General features: G+C 41.4%; 1 protein-coding gene across 1 annotated transcript in view; it reads left to right on the top strand.

Moving 5' to 3' along the window:
• Nucleotides 1–27,004, top strand: part of GABRA1 (gamma-aminobutyric acid type A receptor subunit alpha1) — a 95,407-nt gene that overhangs the window by 18,453 nt on the left and 49,950 nt on the right. The window contains exon 3 of the mRNA XM_072145894.1: nucleotides 25,145–25,254. Coding sequence (XP_072001995.1) covers nucleotides 25,145–25,254 — 110 coding nt within the window. The remainder of the gene's footprint in view (nucleotides 1–25,144; nucleotides 25,255–27,004) is intronic.

Genomic DNA, 27,004 nt, shown 5'->3' with positions numbered 1-27,004 from the left:
GAATTTAAATTAAAAAAAGGACCATGTTAAATTCAAATCTGTTTTTTTTTTTTTTTTTTACCGGTGTTTTGTATGCGTTGGAAAAGGGGTAGTCTTATACGGCAAATATATCTTAAACTCTATATTTTAAACGCCGTCGTCTTATACGCCGGAATATACGGTAATAAAATAAATTCTACTTTGTAAAGAACCAGGTTGCAATGTGCCCCTCAGTTACAATGTTACTTCTGTGGTGCTATGGCAAATCTGTTTACAATCTGTCCACAGCTTGTCCAAGATTGAAGACAGGTCTCACTTTCCATTCCTATTTGTTACACAGCTGTGCTTGTTAACCCTTTTTGCTCTCTCCTTGGCTGTAGTATGCTTTGAGCAGTATTTTCAAAGATCAAGCTGAAAGTGTAGTGGTTAGACGCTCAGAGCTCTTTAACTAAACACAGGGAGATGTGAGCTCATGCAGCCTCCATAGACACACACTGTACAGGCTGGAATACACTTCTCTTTGGGAGGAAGTTGCATATTTTTTTTAAAAGAAGCTAAGCAGTATTTGTTAATGAAATATTTTTTTGAAAAATGTTCACCACATCCTCCGGTACACAATCTAAAATATTATCTCAAACAAGTTATTAAAACGTATCAATGTTCTTTTAATCACTTATGTCATAATGACATTCACCTTACTAGCCCCTCCCCCCAGCACCCAAACCAACATGTGCCCAAGTATTAGGACTTAAGTATTACTCTATACCCTCAATCTTGTACTGTTCATAAAAGAAAATTAATTATGAGCTTCAAACATGCTTTTATAACCCATCTACAGGCCCCGGGTTACGTACAAGATAGGGTCCGGAGGTTTGTTCTTAAGTTGAATTTGTATGTAAGTCCAAACTGTATATTTTATAATTGGAGATCCAGCCAAAAAATTTTTTGGCCCCAGTGACAATTGGAGTTTAAACATTTTTTGCTGTACTGGGACCAAGGATTATCAATAAAGCTTCATTACAGACACCTTACAGCTGATTATTGCAGCCTGGGACTATAGTAAAGCATTCAGAAAGCTTCACCAGAGGTCAGAGGGGTCTGTCTGTAACTATGGGTTGTCTGTAAGTCGGGTGTCCTTAAGTAGGGGACCGCCTGTATTTAGGAAAGCCAATCACATTCCACAACTGCATGAAACTCCTTTATAGAAATGTCTACAGCAGAGCTCCTATTGAATGAAATGTCCACAGCAGAGACCCCCTGTACTCAAATGTCCATAGCAGAGTCCCCCTTTACTGAAATGTCTACAGTAGAGACCCACTTCACAGAAGTATCTACAGCAGATCCCCCCTTTAATAAAATGTCCATAGCAGATTCCGCCTTTAATAAAATGTCCACAGCAGATGCCCCCTTTAATGAAATGTCTACAGCATATGCCCCCTTTAATGAAATGTCCACAGCAAATGCACCCTTTATTTAAATGTTCACAGGAGATGTCCCTTTTAATGAAATGTTTACAGCAGATGCTTTTGGAAACTGATGTGTTAGTGGATCTTCATATAGGGCCCGTGTATGGGCAAGTGTGGGCCCCTCGCAAGCCAAAGGACCTGGTGCCCACCCATACTGCCTGTATAAAGATCTGTCATTGAGCATGAGCCTGCATAATTCCATGCTGGTAGTACACTCTGACAAATCAACAAGATAGAAAATTCTTATATAGTCTGAAAACTCTTAATATAAATATTAAATAATTTTTGAATAAAAAATAGTTTCAACATGATTTACTTTAAAGGAGCAGCTTATAACATTGCAGCTAGTGCCCCACACAATATATTGTATTGCAGTTGACACAAGTTGACATTTTAAAGACCTTCTTCAGAAATAATAGTGTAACACACACTTCATTGAGTATGAAGCTTGTCTTGAGAGCAAAATGAAGAGAAGCAGGTCACCAAATCCATGTGGAGTTTTGAGAACTAATTACTATCTAAAAGAAGACAGGCAGTTTCATAATCAGCGCGCCATACATGAGAGAACCAGGGCACAATATGATTACTAAATCTGTAGTTATTTGGAATGGAAGCCAAGGTGCGGTGTTGTAGATTGCAATGCCAGCTTCAATATATAAACACCGGGATCTTTAATGAAAAACTGTCTGTGGAATGTACACATAGGTATTTCAGCATCTAGAGCTGTCCAAATGTTCTCACAAAATAAGTGCACTAAAAATAAAAGAAATCTATGGATTATATTTATTATTGCAAGAAAATGCTTTGTGGCGCCAACTATATAAATATTGTCACCCAAAAAATGTAGGATCACATATTTCAGTCATTATTGCTGTTAATGCAATAAACAAAATGTTTACTGGAAATACAATGGTGGTCTTCAGTTACCATCTACAGGCAGACCTCGACTTACAGACGACCCCTAGTTACAAACGGACCTCTGGATGTTGGTAATTTACTGCACTTTAGCTCTAGGCTACAATGATCAGCTGTAACAGTTACCATGGTGTCGGTAATGAAGATTTATTGTTAATCCTGGTTCTTATGACAATCCAACATTTTTTAAATCAAACTGTCAAGGAGAACAAAAAAATTCTGGCTGGGGTTACAATTATAAAATATACAGTTTCGACTTACATACAAATTCAACTTAAGAGCAAACCTACAAAACCTATCTTGTACATAACCCTGGGGCTGCCTGTACATTCTAACTCTTTTAGACTAAAAATAAGTCATTATTTTATAACCAGGTATTAAATGTAATATTATAACTTAAAGGGCATCTACCACCAGGATCAAGGATTGTGAACCAGGCATACTGAAATATTGCTGTGTCCCCTGTGACAGGATCTGAGCTTCTTTAAGCTTCTTATGCCCTGGATTTACAAAAAAAGGCTTTTAAAATTATGCAACTAAGCCTAGGAGGCTCCTCACTCAACAGGTGTTAATGGAGCCTGGAGCCCATCAGGCTCATTATAATTATATAAGCATTTAAGCAATTATAAAAGCATCTCTTGTCTTAAATACATGGGCATAGGAATCATAAAGAAGAGAGGATCCTGTCAGAGGGGGCACACACCAGTATGTGAGTGTGCTTGGTTTACACTCCTTTATCCTGGTGGTAGATGTCTTTTAAAGAGTAACTGTCAATTCAGATAAGTTTTGATAATGTGTATGTGGGAAGTGCTGTGAGTATTTTTCTAATATTCTTTATTGTGAAATTCTTCTTATTTTTGAGAAAAGAGGCTGCACGGTGCCCCTTAGTAACAGTTTTATTTATCTGTGATCAAGGACCCTTCTTCTACCAGACTGAAGATAGGATCACAGCTCTGAACAGTGAGTGTTAAACCTTGGCTTTAGTAGCTTAAGGGGTTAATCTCTAAACTATGTAAACAACAGAGGAAGATTAGATCTTAGCTCACAGGCAGCCCCCATATACACACACTGTACAGGCTGTAATAAGGATCTCTAAGGGCAGGAGCATTCCAGCCTGTTTCTTTAAAAACTAAGCAGAATTTCTTAATAATGTATATTAGGAAAACGTTCACAATACTCCCCTTCCCCACAACAAAATATGAATGGGAAGAGATATGTGCCCTTAACAAATGTAATTATCCCAAATGTTTGATAATCTGTCCCCTTGGCTCAATACGCTGACCTCCAACTATTCCCACTTCCCCATTTAATCAGCCCTTTGTTTCACAAAAGACCTTCTTAATCACTTTGGTTTCTCATTGCCTAAACATATTTATTATGTTTTTGCAATCCCTGGTATCCCTCATTTCTTAATATCTCAGTCTTGCTTGAGATATAAGTGCTCCCTTTGCTATGTCCTACACAAACTTTAACTTGCCTATTTCTTTAGATGATTTAATGATTTGGTTTGTTTTCTTATTGTTAACTCATTTACATATCTGTTTAATATACTTGTTAGATTTAAAAATGAATGAAAAATCAATAACAAGATTTGAAAACTGAAAAATTATCTCAATTGACGGTTACACTTTATACACTTTAAGAAATTTGTAAATAAGTCAATTTATAGTACAAAAAAATTTATTTTCACATTGCTTCCTACTGTGATGTTTTTATACAAATACAAGAGAAAAAATAAAGTTAAGTACTGATGCTTCAAGAATCTACAAAATGTTGTCAGCAATATTAAAATTGATCGTTAACCAATCTTCAGTTGCAATAAATGTATGACATAAAAATCAAGATAGGGAAAAAAAAACCTTGTAATCACACCTACAACAAAGAAAAAACAAGGGACCTTTTGAAAAAGTAATGGGGCCATTAAAGCAGTTGCCCAAGTTCAGTAAAAATCTAAAGGTTGCCTGTGGCTGTAAAAAAAAAAAGTGTACTTTTCTTCTCCCAAGGTGTATTGCGCTAGCGCCCATCACTGGCATGCCCATTTGTTTACACGGGCAGGCACACTCGGCTACGACAATTTTCCCCTATCTGGTACACCCACCTTTCCCAGTGCCTGATACACATTATAACTAATGAAGTACCAGGCGTGGCGGCAGAAAAAGCAAGGATGTGCCAGGCAGAGGGAAGTTGTCGGAGCTTAGTGTCTGCCTTTGTAAACAAAAAGTGGTACGGCACTAACGGTGGTACGGTACACCGGGAGTGTCAGAGACATTTAAATTCCCTTTTTTTTTTTCTTTTACAGACCCCCAGGCCACCTCTACATTTTTTTAATAGACTCGGACAATCCCTTTAATAAAGAAGTGTAAGGAATGAGTAATTCTTTAGAAAACGAGTGGGAATTAGTTAGGCTTTATGGCAACATTGTATTATCTCTTACAGAATTTCACCAAAACTCTATATAACATTTCAAAAGGTAGATTTTTTTCACGTGTAGTTTGAATACCGCCAGGAGTGGGTTTGCAGTTAGTACCCAGAGTGCTGAAAGATACCAGCCCACATATTATCAGGACACCAATACGATTTAAAGCTACTACAGAGCAGAGAGCTAGAGGATCCCTGATCTGCCATTTGGATCAGAACTGTGCATTGTTGGGCCCCCACACACAAATAACTTATGGTCTCAGAAATACTTAATATCTTTGAATATCTCGGATATGTGTCATAAGAAACGAGCTTCTGTTATACAAAAGCATACACCAGTTAATATACTCAGGATTTCTGAGCATTTTCCGTTTAGTTGCGCTCTGAAGTGCATTTTCTACAAAAGCTAATAAAGATGGCCATCTCGTTTAGTAATATTGCTGTAGCTCAGAGCAATATTGCACAAAAATTCATTATCCTTATTTTGACCTTAATTAAGAAAAAGAGCATTAAGAGGATATGAAAGTACTTTAAAAAAGTTAACTGGCTAAATAGCTGGGGAACAGAAATATTTAAAGGAAACCAAAATACAGCGTTACAAACCAGAGATGCTTACTCATAGATCCAAGCACTGTGAATGTACAGGCAGTCCCCGGGTTACATACAAGATAGGGTCTGTAGGTTTGTTCTTAAGTTGAATTTGTATGTAAGTCGGAACTGTATATTTTATCATTGTAATCCTGTGACAATTGGATTTTAAAAATGTTGGGTTGTCATAAGAATCAGGATTAACAATAAAGCTTAATTGCAGACACCTGTGATAACTGTTACAGCTGTTTATCGTAGCCTAGGGCTAAAGTACAGTAAATTACCAATATCCAGAGGTCCGTTTGTAACTAGGGGTCGTATGTAAGTCGAGTGTTCTTAAGTAGGGGCCGCCTGTAATAATCTTATTACATTGTTATCTATGTTAAATATGCTGATGAGCTTGAGGGATTTCTGGGGTAAAGCCCCCTCCATGCTGCAGCTTCACAGGCTGTTAATCTGTCTCACACCTGCCCCTGCTCCTGCTTGGCACTCCCTACTCCCTCTGCTTGATGTAAACTCATTGCAGCACATGAACTTTCTAGCATACAGTTGGGGGTACGGAAACTTTTTGCGCACTGTAACAGCCTGAGAATCTGCAGCATCCCCAGAGCTTTTCTGGTTCACTAGAATGCTTTTGAAAGTTGATTTTAGAAGGAAGAAGGCCATGGATAATGAATATGAAAAAGATTACCTTTATCTATGAGAAAATCTTCCTGATTTATAATGCTCGATTTTTGATGGTAGATTTTCTTTAAATTTTAGAAAATCAATTAATTACATCCTCTCTTACTTCCTTCTTTTTTAAATTTTTAGTTTAAGTTTTTGATGCTGAAAGTTAGTATTTTGCCATTTATTGAAATCTAGAATAAGGAGTAGATTTCCACAGCTCTTCAGTATTGTACATTAAAGAGGTTGTGCATCGAAAAAAAATCTTCTTACAATCACTCAACTGTCTGTGGACCAGATTTCCTACTGTCTTCCATACTGATGCTTCCCATCAACCCCTTCAAATACTATAAATATTAAATATTTTCACATTGTTGTAGATGTAGATTATGTTCAATATTTTCAGCCAAATACTAACTTTAACATATGAATGATATTATTAATATTTCATGCCAGATATTTAGGGCATAATCTTGTTTTGTCACTGCATTAGTTGAAAAATGGCTATAGGCCACATTCAATATTTAAGATGTAAGGTCCTCCAGAGCAGGAGTTACTGATAATCACTTTTTCTACAGACTAATGGATATGGATTCCTAATGGTAATCCTCTTAATGCTAACACAGTCTTGGTTTACTAAAAACAGATTGACCACATACAACTATAATAACAATGACTATATACAACTATAATAACAATATAGAACTATAATATATAGAACTATAAAGGGGTATTCCAACAAAGAAAATATTATTTTTAACATACCCAAGAAAACAAAAAAACACATTCTCTAATTTACTGTTATTAAAAAAGTACAGAATTTTGCAGATAAAAGTCCAACCTGTCTCTATCAGTCCGGGTGTATGCATTTTTGGTTGCCCCAGGATCTGACCCTAAATCTATCTTCTATGGTCTTGCAGGGCAGATTCTTCCCATGAATAGCTATACCTGATGCAGACCTGTCTTCCCTCCATTACAAGATGAGCAGACACACAGACACTCACAGAAACTTCCTGCCAGCAAGCAGTAGCATGCACAGACTTACTCTACAAGCTACAGGCAAGATAAGGGTTTTAGAAGAGGGGAAGGAGGAATGTAGCACAGCTGACAGTGTGTGTTATAGTTAATTTAACCGATTGTCATTGTGTGATTTATACATCTCATGGATCTCATTATCTCCGACCTATCTCATCTCTCTTTTTCTATGTATCATTTACTAGTGAATGTCCAGAAGCTAAATGAACGTATAGATAAACCCTGGTAATCTAAGCACATTGTCAGCACACAGGGATTATAATGTTTTTTCTTAGAGATTCCCAACCCACACTCTGGAATCTTACACTGACCACTACTGAGTGATAAGAGCTAAAACATTAATTAAACTGTAAAAGAGTAAAATTGTAAAGTAAAGGGTTAAAAATGATTGTGTAAAAATAACTAGGGGGTTTTATTTTGAGAACTCTCTTTCATGGGCAAACCACTTAAAGACAAACTCAAGAATTTTTGGTGTTAATATTTTGGTGGCAGACTTTTTAGTGTTCTTAACCCGTTCAATCATTGATGCCTGAATATCCACATAATTTTTTGCAGTGCTGTTATGCACCTCTTTAAATAGTGATACCCTTGGAAAAGTTTTACATATCAAAACATTTTTTTTTCATGAAATGTGAGACTTTAACTAGATAGTTTCACTAATCAAATAAAACTGACCACTATAACTGACCACAAATATCCTGAAGATAAAAAAAAAACAAAAAAGATTCTTAATGGACAAGCAGAATGTACCATGCAAAAAACTGATGTTGTTTTATTTTTATTATTCATTTATTTTATGGGATCATGTTAGCTCCTTTAGGCTCCATGGTCTTAATGTAAGTACTATCTCTGCGTTCTTTATGCAGCAGACATCTTGTCATATAAAGTGCTATTTTTTTAACTTAAAGTGTCTCACAGAGTAATTTTATAGTTTGAACCAAAAGAAATATATAATTATGAACTTTTTAAGAATTATCATGGTACAAATAAAAGCTTTTTAAATGGTTTCATTTTTAGAAAGAACATTTGGTTTTAATATGTATTTTTACTCATGTGGCTTAAATTCATTATGTTCTTCTACGGTAAAAAAAGAACATTAAAATAGTAAAAAAGTAAATTAACTAATTTTAATCTACAACATGGTTAATTGTATATATATAATAAGCAACATAATTCAATAATGCTTTATTAAAATTTCATTTATTAAATTTTTACTGTTTAAAAATAACTTCTATCTTTTATAAAAAATTGCGAAATGACTTATTAAAATGCTAAAATGTGATAACGAAAATAAAAGCAATATTTTAAAAAGTTATCACAAACTCCTCAGTTTGCCAACATACCATGTATATTAACAATGATGGGTTTATTTATTAACCCCTTAACCAAGCCCTTTTTCATTTTTGCATTTTCATTCCCCTTCATCAAAATTCCATATCATTTTTTAGATTTTGCATGTAAAGAGCTGTGTGAGGGCTTGTTTGCTGCAAAACAAATTGCACTTCTTAGAAACGGTATTTAATATTCCATGCCATGTGCTGGGAATTGGGGAAAAGATTGCAAATGCAGTGAAACTGGTGAAAAAAGACATTTGAGCCATTTTCTTGTGGGTTTGGATTTTACGCCTTTCACAGTGCACCCCAAATGACATGTCTCCTTTATTCTTTTGGTCGGTGCTATTATGTGGATAACAAATGTATATAGTTTTTATAATGTTTTCATACATTTACAAAAATTAAAACCTCCTATACAAAAAAAATTATTTTGCCATCCTCGGGCGCTAATAACTTTTTATACCTTGGTTTACGGAGCTGTGGGTGGTGCATTTTTTTTAACTTTTGATGACGTTTTCATTGCTATCATTGTAAAGATTGTACAATCTTTTTAACACTTTTTATTGAAATTTTTCTATTTTTCAAAATGGCAAAAAAGTGCCATAAACGCACTGAAAAATCTTTATTATTTTTTGATAGATCAGGCATTTTTGGATGTGGTGATAGCTAATCCGTGGGTTAACACCCGCAATATGTAGCAAAGACTTACTGGCTATGGAGAGGGCTCAGCCCATGAGCCCTCTCTATGCACCCGCACCCGGCTTGTGACATACCGTTACATCACATGCCATGATTCGTTATGATTCGATTCGGTTCAAATCGAATTTTCTCAGGAAATTCGGCGAACCGGGTCGAATCACATTTACTTAAATCCGCCCATCTCTAGACATGACACAACCCAATGAAGTGCTTTGGACTGGCTCAATACAGGCAGAGCTTCCCCCGAGGTCTTTCGGAATGCTCCTGGGAGGAGAGTCTGGCTCTGTCCACTTGCATAGGCTCCTCTGCAGACGGTACAGCCAGAGGCTGGAGCGCCCTTTGGAAAGCAGGAGCCAGGTGAGGTAGACATCTTGGATGGACTTGGGGTTGCTCATGACGTAACTCCTTGGTACGCTCCATAAACCGCATGTCAATCCAAGTGGCTATGGTAATTAGACCTCTCTGGGTAGATGGCAGGTCACAAGCAGCCAATGCATCCTTAACTTGCGGACAGGGCTTCATCGTTCCAGGAGAGTTCCGAGGCCAGAGTACAGAACTAGACAGGATATTCTGTCATGGAAGAGTTCCCCTGGACCATGTCTTCTCAGTCCCAAAGAGGGGTAGTGCAGGCCAGGACCTTCCCAGAGAAGAGACTGATAATAAATGTCGCTCCGTGACAAATTTAGATGGCATGAGTTCAATGTACAGGGAGCCCCTGCACAGCTTGAGGTCCTTCATCATAAGATAAACGTAGCCTAGGTTCAGAAGCAGGCAGGCTAACCAGAACAGCAGGAGGAGCCGCAGGAGATTGACGCTGTGGCATGGTTGCCATCAATTACTGCAACATGTTGGTGACTTGTCCTAAATATTCACCTTTTGCGCCAATCTGCTGGGACTGCTGAGCCATGATGGTGGTAAGATCAGCTGAATAGGTAGCGGAACCTCAGCAGGATCCATGGCCGGATCTTAATATCAGGATCGGAGGAAGTGGATCCTCTGAACCACCGTGAACGATGACACAAGCCAACACCTAGGACCGGAATCTAAGTGGCACCCTGTCTTCACCGGAGCCCGCTGCAAAGCAGGATGGTCTTGCTGTGGCGTGGTACCACCAGGTCGTTCCATCAGCGTGACTAGTGCTGTGGCAGCCAAAGTCGAGGTACAGGAATTGCAGGCAATCTCATAGTCTGGAGCAGGCAGGAGGTCAGGATGGGCAGAACGGGATCAGCATGCTATCCCTTGACAGTCTACCCATTTCTTCCATTGTTTCTGAAACTTAGCCACTGCCTTTCTTTTGACATACACTCTCAGTTCCATACGGATAGTATTGTTCAACATACCCTTTACTTTACCTATATCTGGAGGGGAGGCATCCAGCCACTGGTGAGCAATAGATTTTCGTGTTTGATATAGAATTTTTTGCCACCGATAACTGTTCCTTCTGAGGCACATCCAAGCTGACCTACACAGCCAAGCACACACAACTTGTGTTCACTTGGGGCCTGCACCTCAAATACCTCATAAATAAGTCTGAGCACATCCTCCCATAGCCTTGACAAGAGAGGACAAGACCAAAACATGTGCATCACATCTGTCTCATCCGCCCCACACCTTGGGAAACATGCATCTCCAAGTAGCCCCATCCATCTAAACACCAGCGGCGTCCGATTTTTGCAAGTATTGGAAAAACACTGTGGTTTGTCAAATTCATATCTCAATGCTTGAAAGTATTTCAGAACATTGTCATAAAAAAAAGCTGCTTCAAACACCACACACCTTCCCTATGCCACACCTGCATAACTTCCAGCATATATACCTATCCTAAATAAGCATTATGGAGTGTGCTGAGGCCCTACCGTCAACAACTTTCTATATATACCCCAGACCTTTTGTATGAGTGCAAAAGTGGGACAGTGCCTAGTCAACCTTCCCAAGACCCCAGCTTCCAGAGCCGCAGCCGGTGACAGTCGCCCACCAAAATGCTTCAAAACCCTTGGACACCATGTTCCCTCCTCCGGTAGTGCTCAACCACCAAATTGCTGGCATTTTGCTGCCAAAAAGTATGCCCATACATTTGGGATGGCCAACCCCCCCTTATCTTTAGGTGGCTGCAATTGCTCCAACCGAATCCTGGGGACCCCTCTTCTCCATAGAAGATCCCGAAACAAACTGTGCAATTTTCTAAACCATAACTTTGGGATCCAGACTGGTGAACTGTGTAGAACATACAACAGGTCAGGCAACAATATCATCTTTATCAAATTAGCATGCCCCAAAGCTGAAATGGGTAACTTATTCCATACCTGAATCCTTTGGAGAATTTTAATCAACAGGGAAGCCAAATTCATATCAATAAACCTTCCTAGATATCCATAGGCCCAGATATTTGAATTAGAGATGAGCGAACATACTCGTCCGAGCTTGATGCTCGATCGAGCATTAGCGTACTCGTAACTGCTCGTTGCTCGGACGAGTATTTCGCCCGCTCGAGAAAATGGCAGCTCCCGCCGTTTTGCTTTTTGGCGGCCAGAAACAGAGCCAATCACAAGCCAGGAGACTCTGCACTCCACCCAGCATGACGTGGTACCCTTACACGTAGATAGCAGTGGTTGGCTGGCCAGATCAGGTGACCCTGGGATAGACTAGCCGCTGCCCGCGCTGCTCGGATCATTCTCTGTCTGGATGCCGCTAGGGAGAGAGCTGCTGCTGCTCAGGGAAAGCGTTAGGGTGTTCTATTAGCTTACTGTTAGGCAGGAGTGATTCTAAAAGAACCCAACAGCCCTTCTTAGGGCTACAATAACGTTATATATTTTTTTTTTTTTTATTTGCAGCTAGTACCATATTGTGAGGAATTAGCAGGGGGACTTGCTACCGTTGTGTTTAGCTCTTAGTGACACACATATCCACCTCAAACACCAAAGTGGGAAAATTTATTAGGGGTTTGAGTAGAATTAGGCACAGTCTGCCAGTTTCTTTTTATTTTACGTTTATTTTTTTCATAACTCAGCGTCATCTCATCTGGCATAGTAGTGTGCTGTAATACTTGGCTAGAAAATAGCCATAGGAGAATACAAACGTCTTAATTACGCCTACAGTAGCGTTATATATATTTGATTTCTGGTTGATCTGCTGGTGGCTGTACTTGCTGCAGTGCATCTACTATCAAATTGGGAGCAATTTGGAGTCAGACTTGCGACCACTGTGTTTTAGTGACGCACATATCCATCGCAAAGACCGAAGTGGGAAAATTTATTAGGGCCCGGGGTTGTATTTCAATTAGGCACAGTCTGCCAGTTTCTTTTTATTTTACGTTTATTTTTTTCATAACTCAGCGTCATCTCATCTGGCATAGTAGTGTGCTGTAATACTTGGCTAGAAAATAGCCATAGGAGAATACAAACGGCTTACTTACGCCTACAGTAGCGTTATATATATTTGATTTCTGGTTGATCTGCTGGTGGCTGTACTTGCTGCAGTGCATCTACTATCAAATTGGGAGCAATTTGGAGTCAGACTTGCGACCACTGTGTTTTAGTGACGCACATATCCATCGCAAAGACCGAAGTGGGAAAATTTATTAGGGCCCGGGGTTGTATTTCAATTAGGCACAGTCTGCCATTTCCTTTTTTATTTTACGTTTATTTTTTTCATAACTCAGCGTCATCTCATCTGGCATAGTAGTGTGCTGTAATACTTGGCTAGAAAATAGCCATAGGAGAATACAAACGTCTTAATTACGCCTACAGTAGCGTTATATATATTTGATTTCTGGTTGATCTGCTGGTGGCTGTACTTGCTGCAGTGCATCTACTATCAAATTGGGAGCAATTTGGAGTCAGACTTGCGACCACTGTGTTTTAGTGACGCACATATCCATCGCAAAGACCGAAGTGGGAAAATTTATTAGGGCCCGGGGTTGTATTTCAATTAGGCACAGTCTGCCATTTCCTTTTTTATTTTACGTTTATTTTTTTCATAACTCAGCGTCATCTCATCTGGCATAGTAGTGTGCTGTAATACTTGGCTAGAAAATAGCCATAGGAGAATACAAACGTCTTAATTACGCCTACAGTAGCGTTATATATATTTGATTTCTGGTTGATCTGCTGGTGGCTGTACTTGCTGCAGTGCATCTACTATCAAATTGGGAGCAATTTGGAGTCAGACTTGCGACCACTGTGTTTTAGTGACGCACATATCCATCGCAAAGACCGAAGTGGGAAAATTTATTAGGGCCCGGGGTTGTATTTCAATTAGGCACAGTCTGCCATTTCCTTTTTTATTTTACGTTTATTTTTTTCATAACTCAGCGTCATCTCATCTGGCATAGTAGTGTGCTGTAATACTTGGCTAGAAAATAGCCATAGCAATAGGATAGCATCGTTTGGTTTTAAAAACTAAAAAACACAAAAAAAAAACAAAAACAAAAAAAAAGTTAAAAAAAAATACAAGTTATAACTCTCATTTTCAAAATGTTTAACCCGAGGGCTAGGGGTAGAGGACGAGGGCGGGGACGTGGGCGTCCAACTACTGCAGGGGTCAGAGGCCGTGGTCCTGGGCGGGGTGAGACACCACCTGCTTATGAGGGAGCAGGGGAACGCCGCAGAGCTACACTCCCTAGGTTCATGTCTGAAGTTACTGGGAATCGTGGTAGAGCACTGTTGAGGCCAGAACAGTGCGAACAGGTGATGTCGTGGATTGCCGACAATGCTTCGAGCAATTTGTCCACCAGTCAGTCTTCCACGCAGTCCACCCATGTCACCGAAATCGGCACTCCTCCAGCTCCTGCACCTCAGCCTCCTCCCCCCCAGTCTGCCCCCTCCCAGCAAAATTTGCCATTTGAACCGGCATACTCTGAGGAACTGTTTTCTGGACCCTTCCCACAGTCACAAACCACTTGTCCGGTTGCTGATGAGCAATTTTCCGATGCCCAGGTTTTCCACCAGTCGCAGTCTGTGGGTGATGATGACCTTGTTGACGTAGTGGAAGAAGTGTGTAAAGAGGTGTCCGACGATGAGGAGACACGGTTGTCAGACAGTGGGGAAGTTGTTGTCAGGGCAGGAAGTCCGAGGGGGGAGCAGACTGAGGGATCGGAGGATGATGAGGTGACAGACCCAAGCTGGGTTGAGAGGCCGGGTGAACACAGTGCTTCTGAGACGGAGGAGAGTCCTCGACCAGAACAGGTTGGAAGAGGCAGTGGTGGGGCCAGACGGAGAGGCAGGGACAGAGCTGGTGCATCAGCGCCAAATGTGTCAACTAGTGAAGCTCCCGTGGCGAGGGCTCCTGCGGCGAGGGCTAGATTTTCAGAAGTCTGGAGGTTCTTTAAGGAAACACCGGATGACCGACGGACTGTGGTGTGCCACATTTGCCAAACCAGGATCAGCAGGGGTTCCACCACTACTTGCTTAACTACCACCAGTATGCGCAGGCATATGAATGCTAAACACCCCACTCAGTGGCAACAAGCGCGTTCACCTCCGGCCGTGCACACCACTGCTCCTTCCCCTGTGTCAGCTGATAGTCAGCCCCCTGCCCAGGACCCTGCCACAAAAACCCCATCGTCACCTCCACGATCCTCCACAGCATCCACCAGCGTTCAGCTCTCCATACCCCAGACGCTGGAGCGGAAACGCAAATATAGTGCAACCCACCCGCACGCCCAAGCCCTTAATGTGCACATCTCCAGATTGCTAAGCCTGGAGATGCTGCCCTATAGGCTAGTAGAGACCGAGGCCTTTCGCAGCCTCATGGCGGCGTCCGCCCCTCGGTATTCGGTCCCCAGCCGCCACTACTTTTCCCGATGTGCCGTCCCAGCCCTGCACCAGCACGTGTCAGACAACATAATCCGTGCCCTGACCAACGCCGTTTCTGACAAGGTCCACCTGACCACGGACACGTGGACGAGTGCTGCCGGGCAGGGCCACTATATATCTCTGACGGCACATTGGGTTAACTTGGTGGAGGCTGGGACCGAGTGTGACCCTGCGGCTGGTCATATACTGCCGACGCCGAGGATTGCGGGGCCTACCTCGGTCCAGGTGTTTGAGGCCTACTATGCCTCCTCCTCCTCCCACCCCTCCTCCACCTCCTCCTCCGAACGACCATCCGTGGGCATGGCGCCATCAGTCGGTAGCTCTAGGCACAGCAGCAGTGCCGTCGCTAAGCGACAGCAGGCGGTGCTCAAACTGCTGAGCCTAGGCGATAAAAGGCACACCGCCCACGAACTATTACAGGGCATCACGGCGCAGACTGATCTGTGGCTGGCACCGCTGAACCTGAAGCCAGGCATGGTTGTGTGTGACAACGGCCGTAACCTGGTGGCGGCTCTGCAACTCGGCAGACTGACACATGTGCCATGCCTGGCCCATGTGTTAAATCTGATAGTTCAGCGTTTCCTCAAGACATACCCCAATCTGTCTGATTTGCTCACGAAGGTGCGCCGCATCTGTGCGCATTTCAGGAAGTCCAGCACAGATGCTGCCACTCTCAGGGCAGCGCAGCGCCGCCTCCAACTGCCCGCTCACCGACTGTTGTGCGACGTGCCCACGAGGTGGAATTCAACACTGACCATGTTATCCAGAGTTTACCAGCAGCGCCGAGCGATTGTAGACTGCCAGATGTCAACTTCCACCAGAACTGGTAGTCAGGTCAGTCAGCTTCCTCAAGTCTACAATGAGGAGTGGACGTGGATGTCTGATATCTGTCAGGTGCTGAGTAACTTTGAGGAGTCAACACAGATGGTCAGTGGCGATGCCGCCATCATCAGCCTCACCATCCCGCTGCTTGGCCTGTTGAAAAACTCTCTGGTCAGCATGAAGTCGGAAGCTTTGCGCTCCTCACAAGAGACAGGGGAAGAAGATTCCCTTGTTGATAGCCAAAGCACCCTTAGGTCTGTTTCTCAGCGCATATCGGAGGAGGTGGAGGTGGAGGAGGATGAGGAGGAAGAGGAGGAGAATGTTGGCGAGACACAAGAGGGGACCATTGTTGAGTCCTACACTGTTGAGCGTGTATGGGCAGAAGAAGAGGAGTTGGAGGAGTTGGAGGAGGAGGAAATGGACAGTCAGGCCAGTGAGGGGAGTGAATTCTTACGCGTTGGTACTCTGGCGCATATGGCAGATTTCATGCTAGGCTGCCTATCCCGTGACCCTCGCGTTCAAAGAATTTATTCCAGCATCGATTACTGGGTGTTCACTCTCCTGGACCCACGGTACAAGCAAAATCTTTCCACTCTCATCCCTGGAGAGGAAAGGAGTGTGAGAATGCATGAATACCAGCAGGCCCTGGTGCACAAGCTGAAACAGTATTTCCCTTCTGACAGCGCTAGCGGCAGAGTGCGTAGTTCTGCGGAACAAGTAGCGAGGGAGAGTAGGCGAGCAGGCAGCTTGTCCAGCACTGGCAAGGGTACGCTTTACAAGGCTTTTGCCAGCTTTATGTCACCCCAGCAAGACACTGTCACCTGTCCCCAGTCTCGGCAGAGTAGGGCTGATCTTTACAGAAAGATGGTGAGGGAGTACGTAGCTGACCATACCATCGTCCTAAATGATCACACAGCTCCCTACAACTACTGGGTTTCAAAGCTGGACATGTGGCATGAACTGGCGCTCTACGCCTTGGAGGTTCTTGCCTGCCCTGCCGCTAGCGTCTTGTCAGAGCGGGTTTTCAGTGCAGCTGGTGGCATCATCACCGATAAGCGTACACGCCTGTCGACTGACAGCGCTGACAGGCTGACGCTTATCAAGATGAATAAAGCATGGATTTCTCCTAATTTCAAATCTCCAGCAGGTGAAGGAAGCTCAACCTGAATAATTTATCCACTCCTCCTCCTCCTCATTTTCCTCCTTCTCCTCCTCTTTCTACAGTAAAGCAGAGGAAACTGGCTGTTTTTTGACAGGGCCCACTGGCTCTAGGTATAGTACTTTATGCATTTAATTTTTCTGGAGGGCCACCGACACGGTCCTCTGTTTTAAACAATTTTTGGGAGTGCCACATACAGGCACTCAATCTATTCAATTTTTCTGGAGGGCCACCTTTCCGGTCCTCTGTTTTAAACAATTTTTTGGGACTGCCACATACAGGCACTCAATCTATTCCATTTTTCTGGAGGGCCACCTACCTGCTCCTCTGGTTTGAAAAATTTTTTGGACTGCCACATACAGGCACTCAATCTATTCCATTTTTCTGGAGGGCCACCTACCTGCTCCTCTGGTTTAAAAACTTTTTTGGACTGCCACATACAGGCACTCAAACTATTCCATTTTTCTGGAGGGCCACCTACCTGCTCCTCTGGTTTGAAAAATTTTTTGGACTGCCACATACAGGCACTCAATCTATTCCATTTTTCTGGAGGGCCACCTACCTGCTCCTCTGGTTTGAAAAATTTTTTGGACTGCCACATACAGGCACTATCCAAATTGAATTGTCTCCATAGCAGCCTCCACACGTTGTCTCCATTGCTACCTCCAAAAGTCGTCCATATAGCTGCCTCCATACATCGTCCCTTTATCAAACGAGGTTTGTCAGGCCGAAATTTGGGTTGTTTTCATGGATTCCACATCAAAGTTGTTAACTTTGTCGCCACCCTGCTGTGTTATCCACAAAATACACTGGCAAACTTTTACCATTTACGGATATTATTTCAGCGCTTCTTGCGCATCTGTTTACATTCCCCTCACCCGCCATATCCTAAACTTATAAGAACGCTACTACACTTGATCTTATACAAAAGGTTCTTAGAAGTGCTGTTTGGGGAGTAGCCTAGAGACAGGGGCTTGGATTGGCGAAAGCTCGTCTAGCAGCGGAGCGCCAGCTCCATGCGCATCATGCGCTTCTTGCGCATCTGTTTACATTCCCCTCACCCGCCATATCCTAAACTTATAAGAACGCTACTACACTTGATCTTATACAAAAGGTTCTTAGAAGTGCTGTTTGGGGAGTAGCCTAGAGACAGGGGCTTGGATTGGCGAAAGCTCGCCTAGCAGCGGAGCGCCAGCTCCATGCGCATCATGCGCTTCTTGCGCATCTGTTTACATTCCCCTCACCCGCCATATCCCAAACTTATAAGAACGCTACTACACTTAACTTGGTGCAGGCTGGGACCGAGTCTGACCCTGGGGCTGGTCATATACTGCCGACGCAGAGGATTGCGGGGCCTACCTCGGTCCAGGTCTCAAAGGCCTACTATACCTCCAAATCCTCCCACCCCTCCTCCACCTCCTCCTCCTCCGAATTACCATCCGTGGGCATGGCGCCATCAGTCGGTAGCTCTAGGCACAGCAGCAGTGCCGTTGCTAAGCGACAGCAGGCGGTGCTCAAACTGCTGAGCCTAGGTGATAAAAGGCACACCGCCCAAGAGCTATTGCAGGGCATTCCACATCAAACTTGTTAACTTTGTCGCCACCCTGCTGTGTAAGCCACAAAATATACTGGAAAACTTTTTTCATTTACGGATATTATTTCAGCGCTTCTTGCGCAGATGTTTACATTCCCCTCACCCGCCATATCCCAAACTTATAAGAACGCTACTACACTTGATCTTATCCGAAAGGTTCTTAGAAGTGCTGTTTGGGGAGTAGCCTAGAGACAGGGGCTTGGATTGGCGAAAGCTCGCCTGGCAGCGGAGCGCCAGCTCCATGCCAAGAACCAACTAACATAGTTTTAACTGCAGTACCTTTAATCTACTACTAGTTCACTGCCTCCATACATCGTCCCCTTATCAAACGAGCTGTGTCAGGCAGAATTTTGGATTGTTTTCATGGCTTCCATGTTAACTTTGTCGCCACCCTGCTGTGTAATCCACAAAATATACTGGCAAACTTTTATCATGTACCAATATTATTTGAGCGCTTCTTGCTCACCTTCTTTGGTTCCTCTCTGCTACCCATTGGTTTGAAGCCTGAGTCCATTTAGGGTATGTCGCCATGCCACTCTCTAGCCTTCCGCTGCTGCCGCTGCCTCTGCATGCCGTCCCCTATAGTGTCAGGGTCAATTATTGGATGTTTTAGATGCTATCTAGCTTCATTCTGTCACTCTGTCATGGCCATGCTGTTGCCCATAATTTTGGCATAATGGTGCGATTAAGCAGCCTCAGAGGCATCCATGCATGCTGCCCCTGCTGTTTCCTGTCCATTTCCGTGGTGTTTCCATCCCTTTCTGAGGTTCCCAGGTGTTTGGCCAAGCTTCCCTGTGCAGAGCCTTGGTCCCCTTGAAAAATGCTCGAGTCTCCCATTGACTTCAATGGGGCTCGTTACTCGAAACGAGCACTCGAGCATCGGGAAAAGTTCGTCTCGAATAACGAGTACCCGAGCATTTTAGTGCTCGCTCATCTCTAATTTGAATGTATCCACAACGGGAATGTCTCCATCCTTCATCTGAGAACAGCCTGTGGGGGACAACGGCAACAGCGCAGATTTGGACCAGTTAATTCGTAACCCAGAATAGTTTCTGAACCCAGAAATGAGACCCCATGACAATGTTCTTTAATTAATTTGCATTCCTGGTAAAAAGCATGCTGAGGGAGCTCAACAACAGCAGTCATTTGGTTCCTTATTTTTAAGAATATGTCTACATTTTTAAAAAGTCAGAACCTCTGAATAATTATTTTTGCCTCAGGTGCCAATTGATCAGGTAAAAGCACTGGTCACAATGTATTGGCCCAAAATTTACATTCCCAGCTGGACTGGATATGCTGACATGAGCAGCCAGTAACTGGCATCTGTGGTCACTGGAGTGTTGGACTGGCCCACTAGAGAATCCTCCGGTGGGCCCAGACTCTAATGCTGAGGTTGATTAGAAAAACAGCCCAATTTGGAGGCTACTATGTTTGATAAAGGGTAGACACTTCAAGAATGAATCTTATCACTGAACATTGTTGTACTTTTGACTCTGACCATTGAAAGCAACAGACGCTGCTTGTAGGGGGAACAGGAACAATATAAGTATTCTTTTCTCCTTGCTCTGGTCTCCCAGGAATGTGAAATTGGACTTAAAATAAGATGTAAAGCAATACAATAAAAGTGCAACTGAAAAAAACACTCAACTTCTCAACTTCACTATAGCAGGCTACTTGTCTAAGTGCCCCTTTATTGCTTTATATAAATTACATTAGCTGGGACCAATTTATAACACTTACATGATTCTTATAAGTACGGTATTTTTTTACATTTTCCCTATTCTTGCCATTTGTTTTCAAGGTGAATACTGTGTAATCAATCATTTTGTGATTATGCAAATTGTGAGTGACCTAATTGCATATTTATATGAACATAGAGAATCATGTATATTCAATCTACATGATTATATGTCTTATGCAAGGAGTTGATGTTTTTGACCATGTGACGAATTAATAGTCATAACTTCCATCTCAAACTCTTAATTTCAAATGTCATGTATGCTATGAACATTAACTATTGGTTGATATAAATTGTGATATCTCCGTTTTCACAGTTTTATTGCATTTACAGTTTCTTACTAATCTCATTGCTATCAAGGTATAAGTATAGGTGAAAGAGTATAATAAGTAGGTGAACTCTGTGTGTATATATATATATATATATATATATATATATATATATATATGCTCGAGTATAAGCTTAGTTTTTTCAGCACAAACTTATACTTGAGTAAAAAAAAATATCAAAACTCACCTTTCTGGCTTCCCAGTTGCTGGCTATATACTGGGGCAGGGGGCTGGCTATATACTTGGGGATATGGGCTGGGGGATATACTGGTGAGGCTGTGACCAATGCATTTCAAACCCTCGGCTTATACTCTATTCAATAGGTTTTCCCAGGTTTTTGTGTTAAAATTAGGGGCCTCGGCTTATACTTGGGTCGGCTTATACTCGAGTATATACAGTATATGTGTGTGTGTATATATATATATATATATATATATATTATGCATATATGCTGCACCAGTTTGAAGGGAATGGGTGCTCTACCTCTGGGTTTGTTAGGTCCTTCAGTAATATAATCCAATGTCGGTGGCATACCAAAATTTATGAAAAACACTGAATTACTTTATTCCAAGAGTGCTACGTTTCAGCCCCTGAATCAGGAGCCTTTCTCAAGCCTGAGAGGCACAATTCCTGGCAGATTTGTGATTATTTCAGGAAATTTGTACCTGGAAACTGCTGTACAAGTCCTGATAAATATTCCCCAGTTTGTGTTCATGTGTGATTGGAGCTAAAGAATCTTATGCCTACTGATGACATGCAATAGATGTGAGACTGTCATACTACTGTTTTGTAGAATGGATCTAACATAGCTGAATGTAAATAATTTTCTATGATAAACGTACTTGGAAAATTTTTCTTTTAAAAATTCAGAGTTCTGTTTTATGTTAAAATCTTAATTATTACAGTTCTGTCACAAATAAAAAAATTTGTTTAGTTCTGTAGTTACTTTGATGTGTTCTAATTTTGTTTTTATTCATAATCAATGTAATATTATTGCATAACAGAAACATGAGCTGAACATGCAATTTTAAAGCAAATCCTATCAACCAGTACAAAGTGTTACCTGCCCTGCAGTCGTTAACTTTGCGTCCATTCCATTTACTATGCCTATAGTTCTTATCAGTGTCCAGAGTATTATTTGGGCTTTGTATACACTGTACAAAGTATTCAGGTAGAGAGTGATAACAAATGCAGGGGATTGTATGGCACCGATGTATAAGAACAATTCAACATTCTTTCAATTTGACATTGATTGGACATCATTTTATGTTGTATAGTATTTGTAAAATAGGTATGACTTGCACAACTTAGGAGAAGTAATATTACAAGATTAATCCAGTTCTGCACACATGGGATACACATTGGCGTGTGTATAGCATGTCCTCTGCACATCCTTTGCGCCCTGTTTCCATTTTGTTTCTGTTTTGCTTCAATTTTTTTCTCTGCATCCAAAAAAACCCCTGAAGGTTTAACATTTTTAGAAAACATAATAACTGGCTTCTCAGTCTCGTCAGTCAAAAAACAGACCTGTAATCAATTTTATTTTGTGGATCCACAGACCTTGGTTGCCTTCTGTGATCTGCATCAATAAAAACAATGGACCAGTTTACATTTTTTTTCCACGGACAACGGATCCTTGGTGAAAATACCCTTTGAAAACAATAGCTAGATACCTCCCTTCTTTCACAATGTCAGGCGAATCTTGATTAAAAATATGTCTGGAAAGGGTCAGAACACAGAATACTCTACCACAATATGATCAGGTCCAAGCATTTAGGGGGTATTGACTTTCCGGATATTCACACCTACTACAAAGCTATCCAACTTCATGAAGTAATAGACTGGCATAAAAAACCTTCACCAAACTGTATGTATCAGTAGAGGAGTCAGAAACTCTTTCACACAGCATCTACACCCCACCTTCAAAAACCCTTCTATGATTAACTCCTTAAATATCCTGACTAAAGCTCAGGACAAAATGTGGCACAGTCTAGCAGAAATGCCCCATCCTTTGGCGATTGGAGATCTACTACATCTGATGGGGGTAGTGTTCCTCACTGTATGGCGATAGTATTCCTCACTGTATGGCTGTATTTTTCATTGTATAGAGGTAGTGTTCCTCACTGCATGGCTGTATTCTTCACTATATGGGTGTAGTATTCCTCACTGTATGGGGGTAGTGTTCCTCACTGTATGGCTGTGTTCTTCACGGTATGGCCATAGTGTTCCTCACTGTATTGTGGTATTATTCCTCACTGTATGGGGGTCGTGTTCCTCACTGTATGGGGTAGTGTTCCTCACTGTATGGCTGTATTCTTCACTGTATGGGGGTAGTGTTCCTTACTGTATGGGGGTAGTGTTCCTCACTGTATGGCTGTGTTCTTCACTGTATGGCCGTAGTGTTCCTCACTGTATAGTGGTATTATTCCTCACTGTATGGGGGTAGTGTTCCTCACTGTATGGTGATAGTATTCCTCACTGTATGGCTGTATTCTTCACTGCATGGCGGTAGTGTTCCTCACTGTATGGCTGTATTCCTTACTGTGTGATGGTAGTGTCCTTCACTGTGTGGTGGTACTGTTCCTCTCTGTGTGGCGGTAGTGTTCATCATCGTAGGCGGTAGTGTTCCTCAATGTATGGCGGTGGTGTTCTTCACTGCATGGCGGTAGTGTTCCTCACTGTATGGTGTAGTGTTCCTCACTGTATGAGGGTAGTGTCCTCACTGTATGAGGGTAGTGTCCTCACTGTATGGCGGTAGTGTTCCTCACTGTATGGCTGTATTCTTCACTGTATGGCGGTAGTGTTCCTCACTGTATGGCTGTATTCTTCACTGTATGGCGGTAGTGTCTCTCACTGTATGGGGTAGTGTTCCTCACTGTATGGGGGTAGTGTTCCTCACTGGATGGGGGTAGTGTTCCTCACTGTATGGTGGTACTGTTCCTCACTGTATGGCGGTAGTGTTCCTCACTGTATGGCTGTGTTCTTCACTGTATGGCCGTAGTGTTCCTCACTGTATGGCTGTATTCTTTACTGTATGGGGGTAGTGCACACTGGAGATATACATTCACCACATTACCCTCAAAATGGGCAAATATAAATTCCCAACTATGTCGTTTAGAGGAAATCTATGCCCTCAGAAATCGCAACTATCCCATATTCATGACAACTTGGTCCCCTTGGCTAGGGGGATCTGAGATCACCCCCATGGGACTTCTGTTTGCATACTTGTTTAACCACTCTCTATTATTATACTGTTCATACATGAGTACTTAGTGTCATATAACAACAATTGTGCTGTTTGTAGGTCACCAGTCTACCAATGTGGAAGTTATACCCATGTAACATACTCTGTCTTGTATATCAAACAACAGTATTTGGCTTTTTTCATATGTTTTGTTACCGTCTGGAAAATGTTTAAACTTAATAAAAATAGATTTAAAAAGAAAAGAAAACAAGGGCGCAGTAAGACATCTGTAAAAATCACTGAATCACGGATTTGTAAAATAACACCATTAAAAAAGAGCCCTTAGACTTTCATAAAACAGCATTTGGTTTCATGCACACTGTATGTATGCTCGCTCTGCCTTAACCAGGTGAGCATATGGCCACACGCTGCAGAGGAGGAGGGATTTACAATACCCCCCTTCATATGAAACAGCGCCGCACGGCTGTTCTAAGGGCCAAAAATGGAGGCATTATGTGCTACTCTGAATGTGATGATCTCTGCTCCAGATTGGGTATTAATTTATAAATAAATATTATTTTATGCATACGCAAAAAATCACACAGACACAGCCATTGTCTCTAAGATTCCCTCTCTAGTTTATTATTGAGCTACAGTGTATTTATCTAGCCTAAGAGGGAGAAGCCCTGCTTGTTTGTGATTGGCTTATCCTAATTTGGTCATGTTTCCGCATATGTGCAGATACAGAGATATAATGAACATCATGTGATATTGATCTACATCAGTCGCCGGTCTTCCACACAGTGTATGGAGGAGAAACACAATGGGCCCTCTTCAAGGCTGTGTTGTAGATGTTGTTGTCTTGGAAGTAAAACAACACAGATGCCATCCTGCATAGCTTCAGAATATGAAACAGAGTTATGTCCATAAAAAATGTTAACTCTTTCTTGAATAATTTTAACGAGACAAAATATCCATAACATATATCCCACAATAGCCGTCCTAACCTTCAAAGTTATTAAACAAATTCCCAACGGGCAATGGTGTGAAAATATCTAACTACTGTAAATATTATATCATGGAAGACAGTCCAGAAGGCAGGCACATGTTATCTTATCATCCTGTATAAATACGCCTTATTTAGACAAGCAATCATTTCCTTTCCATGTGATTCACAGTATTAAGGATTGAGTGATACATTGATTAAAAATAGGAAAAAGCTGAGTGAGTTAGGGGTCCATCTTTAGCAGTAATTGCTTTGGAATGACAATCTGGCTGAATAGAAGAGATTTTGTGGCTCTGAATCAGCATAAGTAAGGATAAGTAGATTTAGAATTACTGATGGCAGGATTGTATTCAGCTCAATGCTTAATAATGTATTTTTTTCAATGTCCTGTAATTTCAGTTGTGGACAAAGCACACAGGATGAGATTAGAGACAATACCACAGTGTTCACAAGGATCCTTGATCGTCTGCTAGATGGCTACGATAACCGCTTAAGACCTGGACTGGGAGGTCAGTAGTTATTTTTAAGCAATTAATAGTCTATAATCACAAAGTTCATTGTATACTGCTTGCTGATGGCTAAATATATGGAAGTAATGTCTACAGTATGAATACATTACTATACAATTGTTAATTTATGAATTCAAACCAAGGTAAGGTCAAATAAACAAGTAATTCAGAATTTTATTTTCTTCCCAAAAGAACTCTATGTAAGTCTTTAGAATACAGCTCAGCATTCGCTAGACTTTTGGCATACATAGACAAGCCACTACACATAAAAAGATGAAGAGGGTTATTTTCACATATATTGCACTTATCTCTAGTGCGATAAATAATAATAAAAAAGTGAATTAAAATATTTGTTTTAACATCTTTTTAAAAATCCTGCATGTTCAGAAGATTGTTTAACCATTTAATGCATATACATAAGGTATGCTCAGTGTACAAATATTGTTGTGTTCACCTGTGAGTAGGTTTGAGGCCCCTAGACTGCCAACATGCCTTCATAAAGCTGGGATTTAGGGTTCCCTTACTTGTGTCTGTAGCCGGGTTCCAGAGAATTCAGTTGGTAAAGGCAATAGGAGGCCGCTTGGACAAAGCAAAGGTCAGTCAACCTCCTTTTACTTTGCACACCCCCGATGTTCAGAGCATGAACAGTGAAGCAAGTATTAACCTCGGCTCACCAATCCCCCACTTTTCTTTATCACCTGGAATCTATGGAACATGGCAACTGACACAGGTAAGGTAAAAAGTTTGGGACCCTAAATTCCAGCAGTATAAAGACATACTGGTAGTGTAGTTTCCCCGACCTTACTGACAGGTTGCCTTTAGCAAGATGGGTGTGGTACTACTGTTGGTAAAGCCGTCGACTGTTGGTAAAGCCCTCAAATTTTTGCTAACTCATTTTCATTAACTTGACTTTGCGGTTCAGGCCTGGCAAAACTAGTTCTGATATATACACTAAACATACACCTGTATATGGTAGAGGTATACAATAATACAATACACAATAATACTGTTCTATACATTTGTAAACATCTTCCATTGAATGACATAGTTAATAAAATGTAGTTCTAAATTATACATTTTTAATACGTGTTGCCCACAGCATTCTCAGAGCAGAATACAGTTTGCTAATGAACACCTTCCAAGTGTAGTGCAAAAAATACTTTTTTTATTATGAAGTCCTTCAGAGATCTATCAATATGAAACAAATACAGAAAATATGAAACATTTGCTGGCTGTGTCTAAATCCTAAATCAGTTACTTCACTGTCCAATAAGTGCATATTAACATTTGAATACCAATTCGGAATTTTTAATCCCAAGTACATCCGTCAGATATGCCCATAAATGGGGTTTAATAGTACAAAGTGTATGTTTAAACACAGGAGATCTGGATGGAGTTTGAGGAAATATACTGCACCCATATATATTTATTTGGCTGAAAAGTAATGTTCATCAAACTAAAGGGCAATTGGTTTATTTTTAGGAGCAATAAAATAAAGTAAAAAAGGTCTTCCATTATTCCCACCATCTGACTCCACCCGCCATTGCAGTTTGGCCCAATACACTTGAGCAATATGTAGTACCAGACACAGCTCATAGACAAACTGTAGGAGACCCATTATTCTTATTCCAGTCTTACAGTTAGGTTATATATCAAGAAGGTGTAAAACAATCATATCTGTTGAAGAATATCAATATGTTTGACATATTTCTTCTTTTAAATGTCACTTCACACTTCAGAAATGTATTCA

The sequence above is a fragment of the Engystomops pustulosus genome, chromosome 4 (genome assembly GCF_040894005.1).
Source record: "Engystomops pustulosus chromosome 4, aEngPut4.maternal, whole genome shotgun sequence".
NCBI lineage: Eukaryota > Metazoa > Chordata > Amphibia > Anura > Leptodactylidae > Engystomops > Engystomops pustulosus.
The sequence above is the reverse complement of the archived record's forward strand: the minus strand, read 5'-3'. Positions and strand labels throughout refer to the sequence as shown.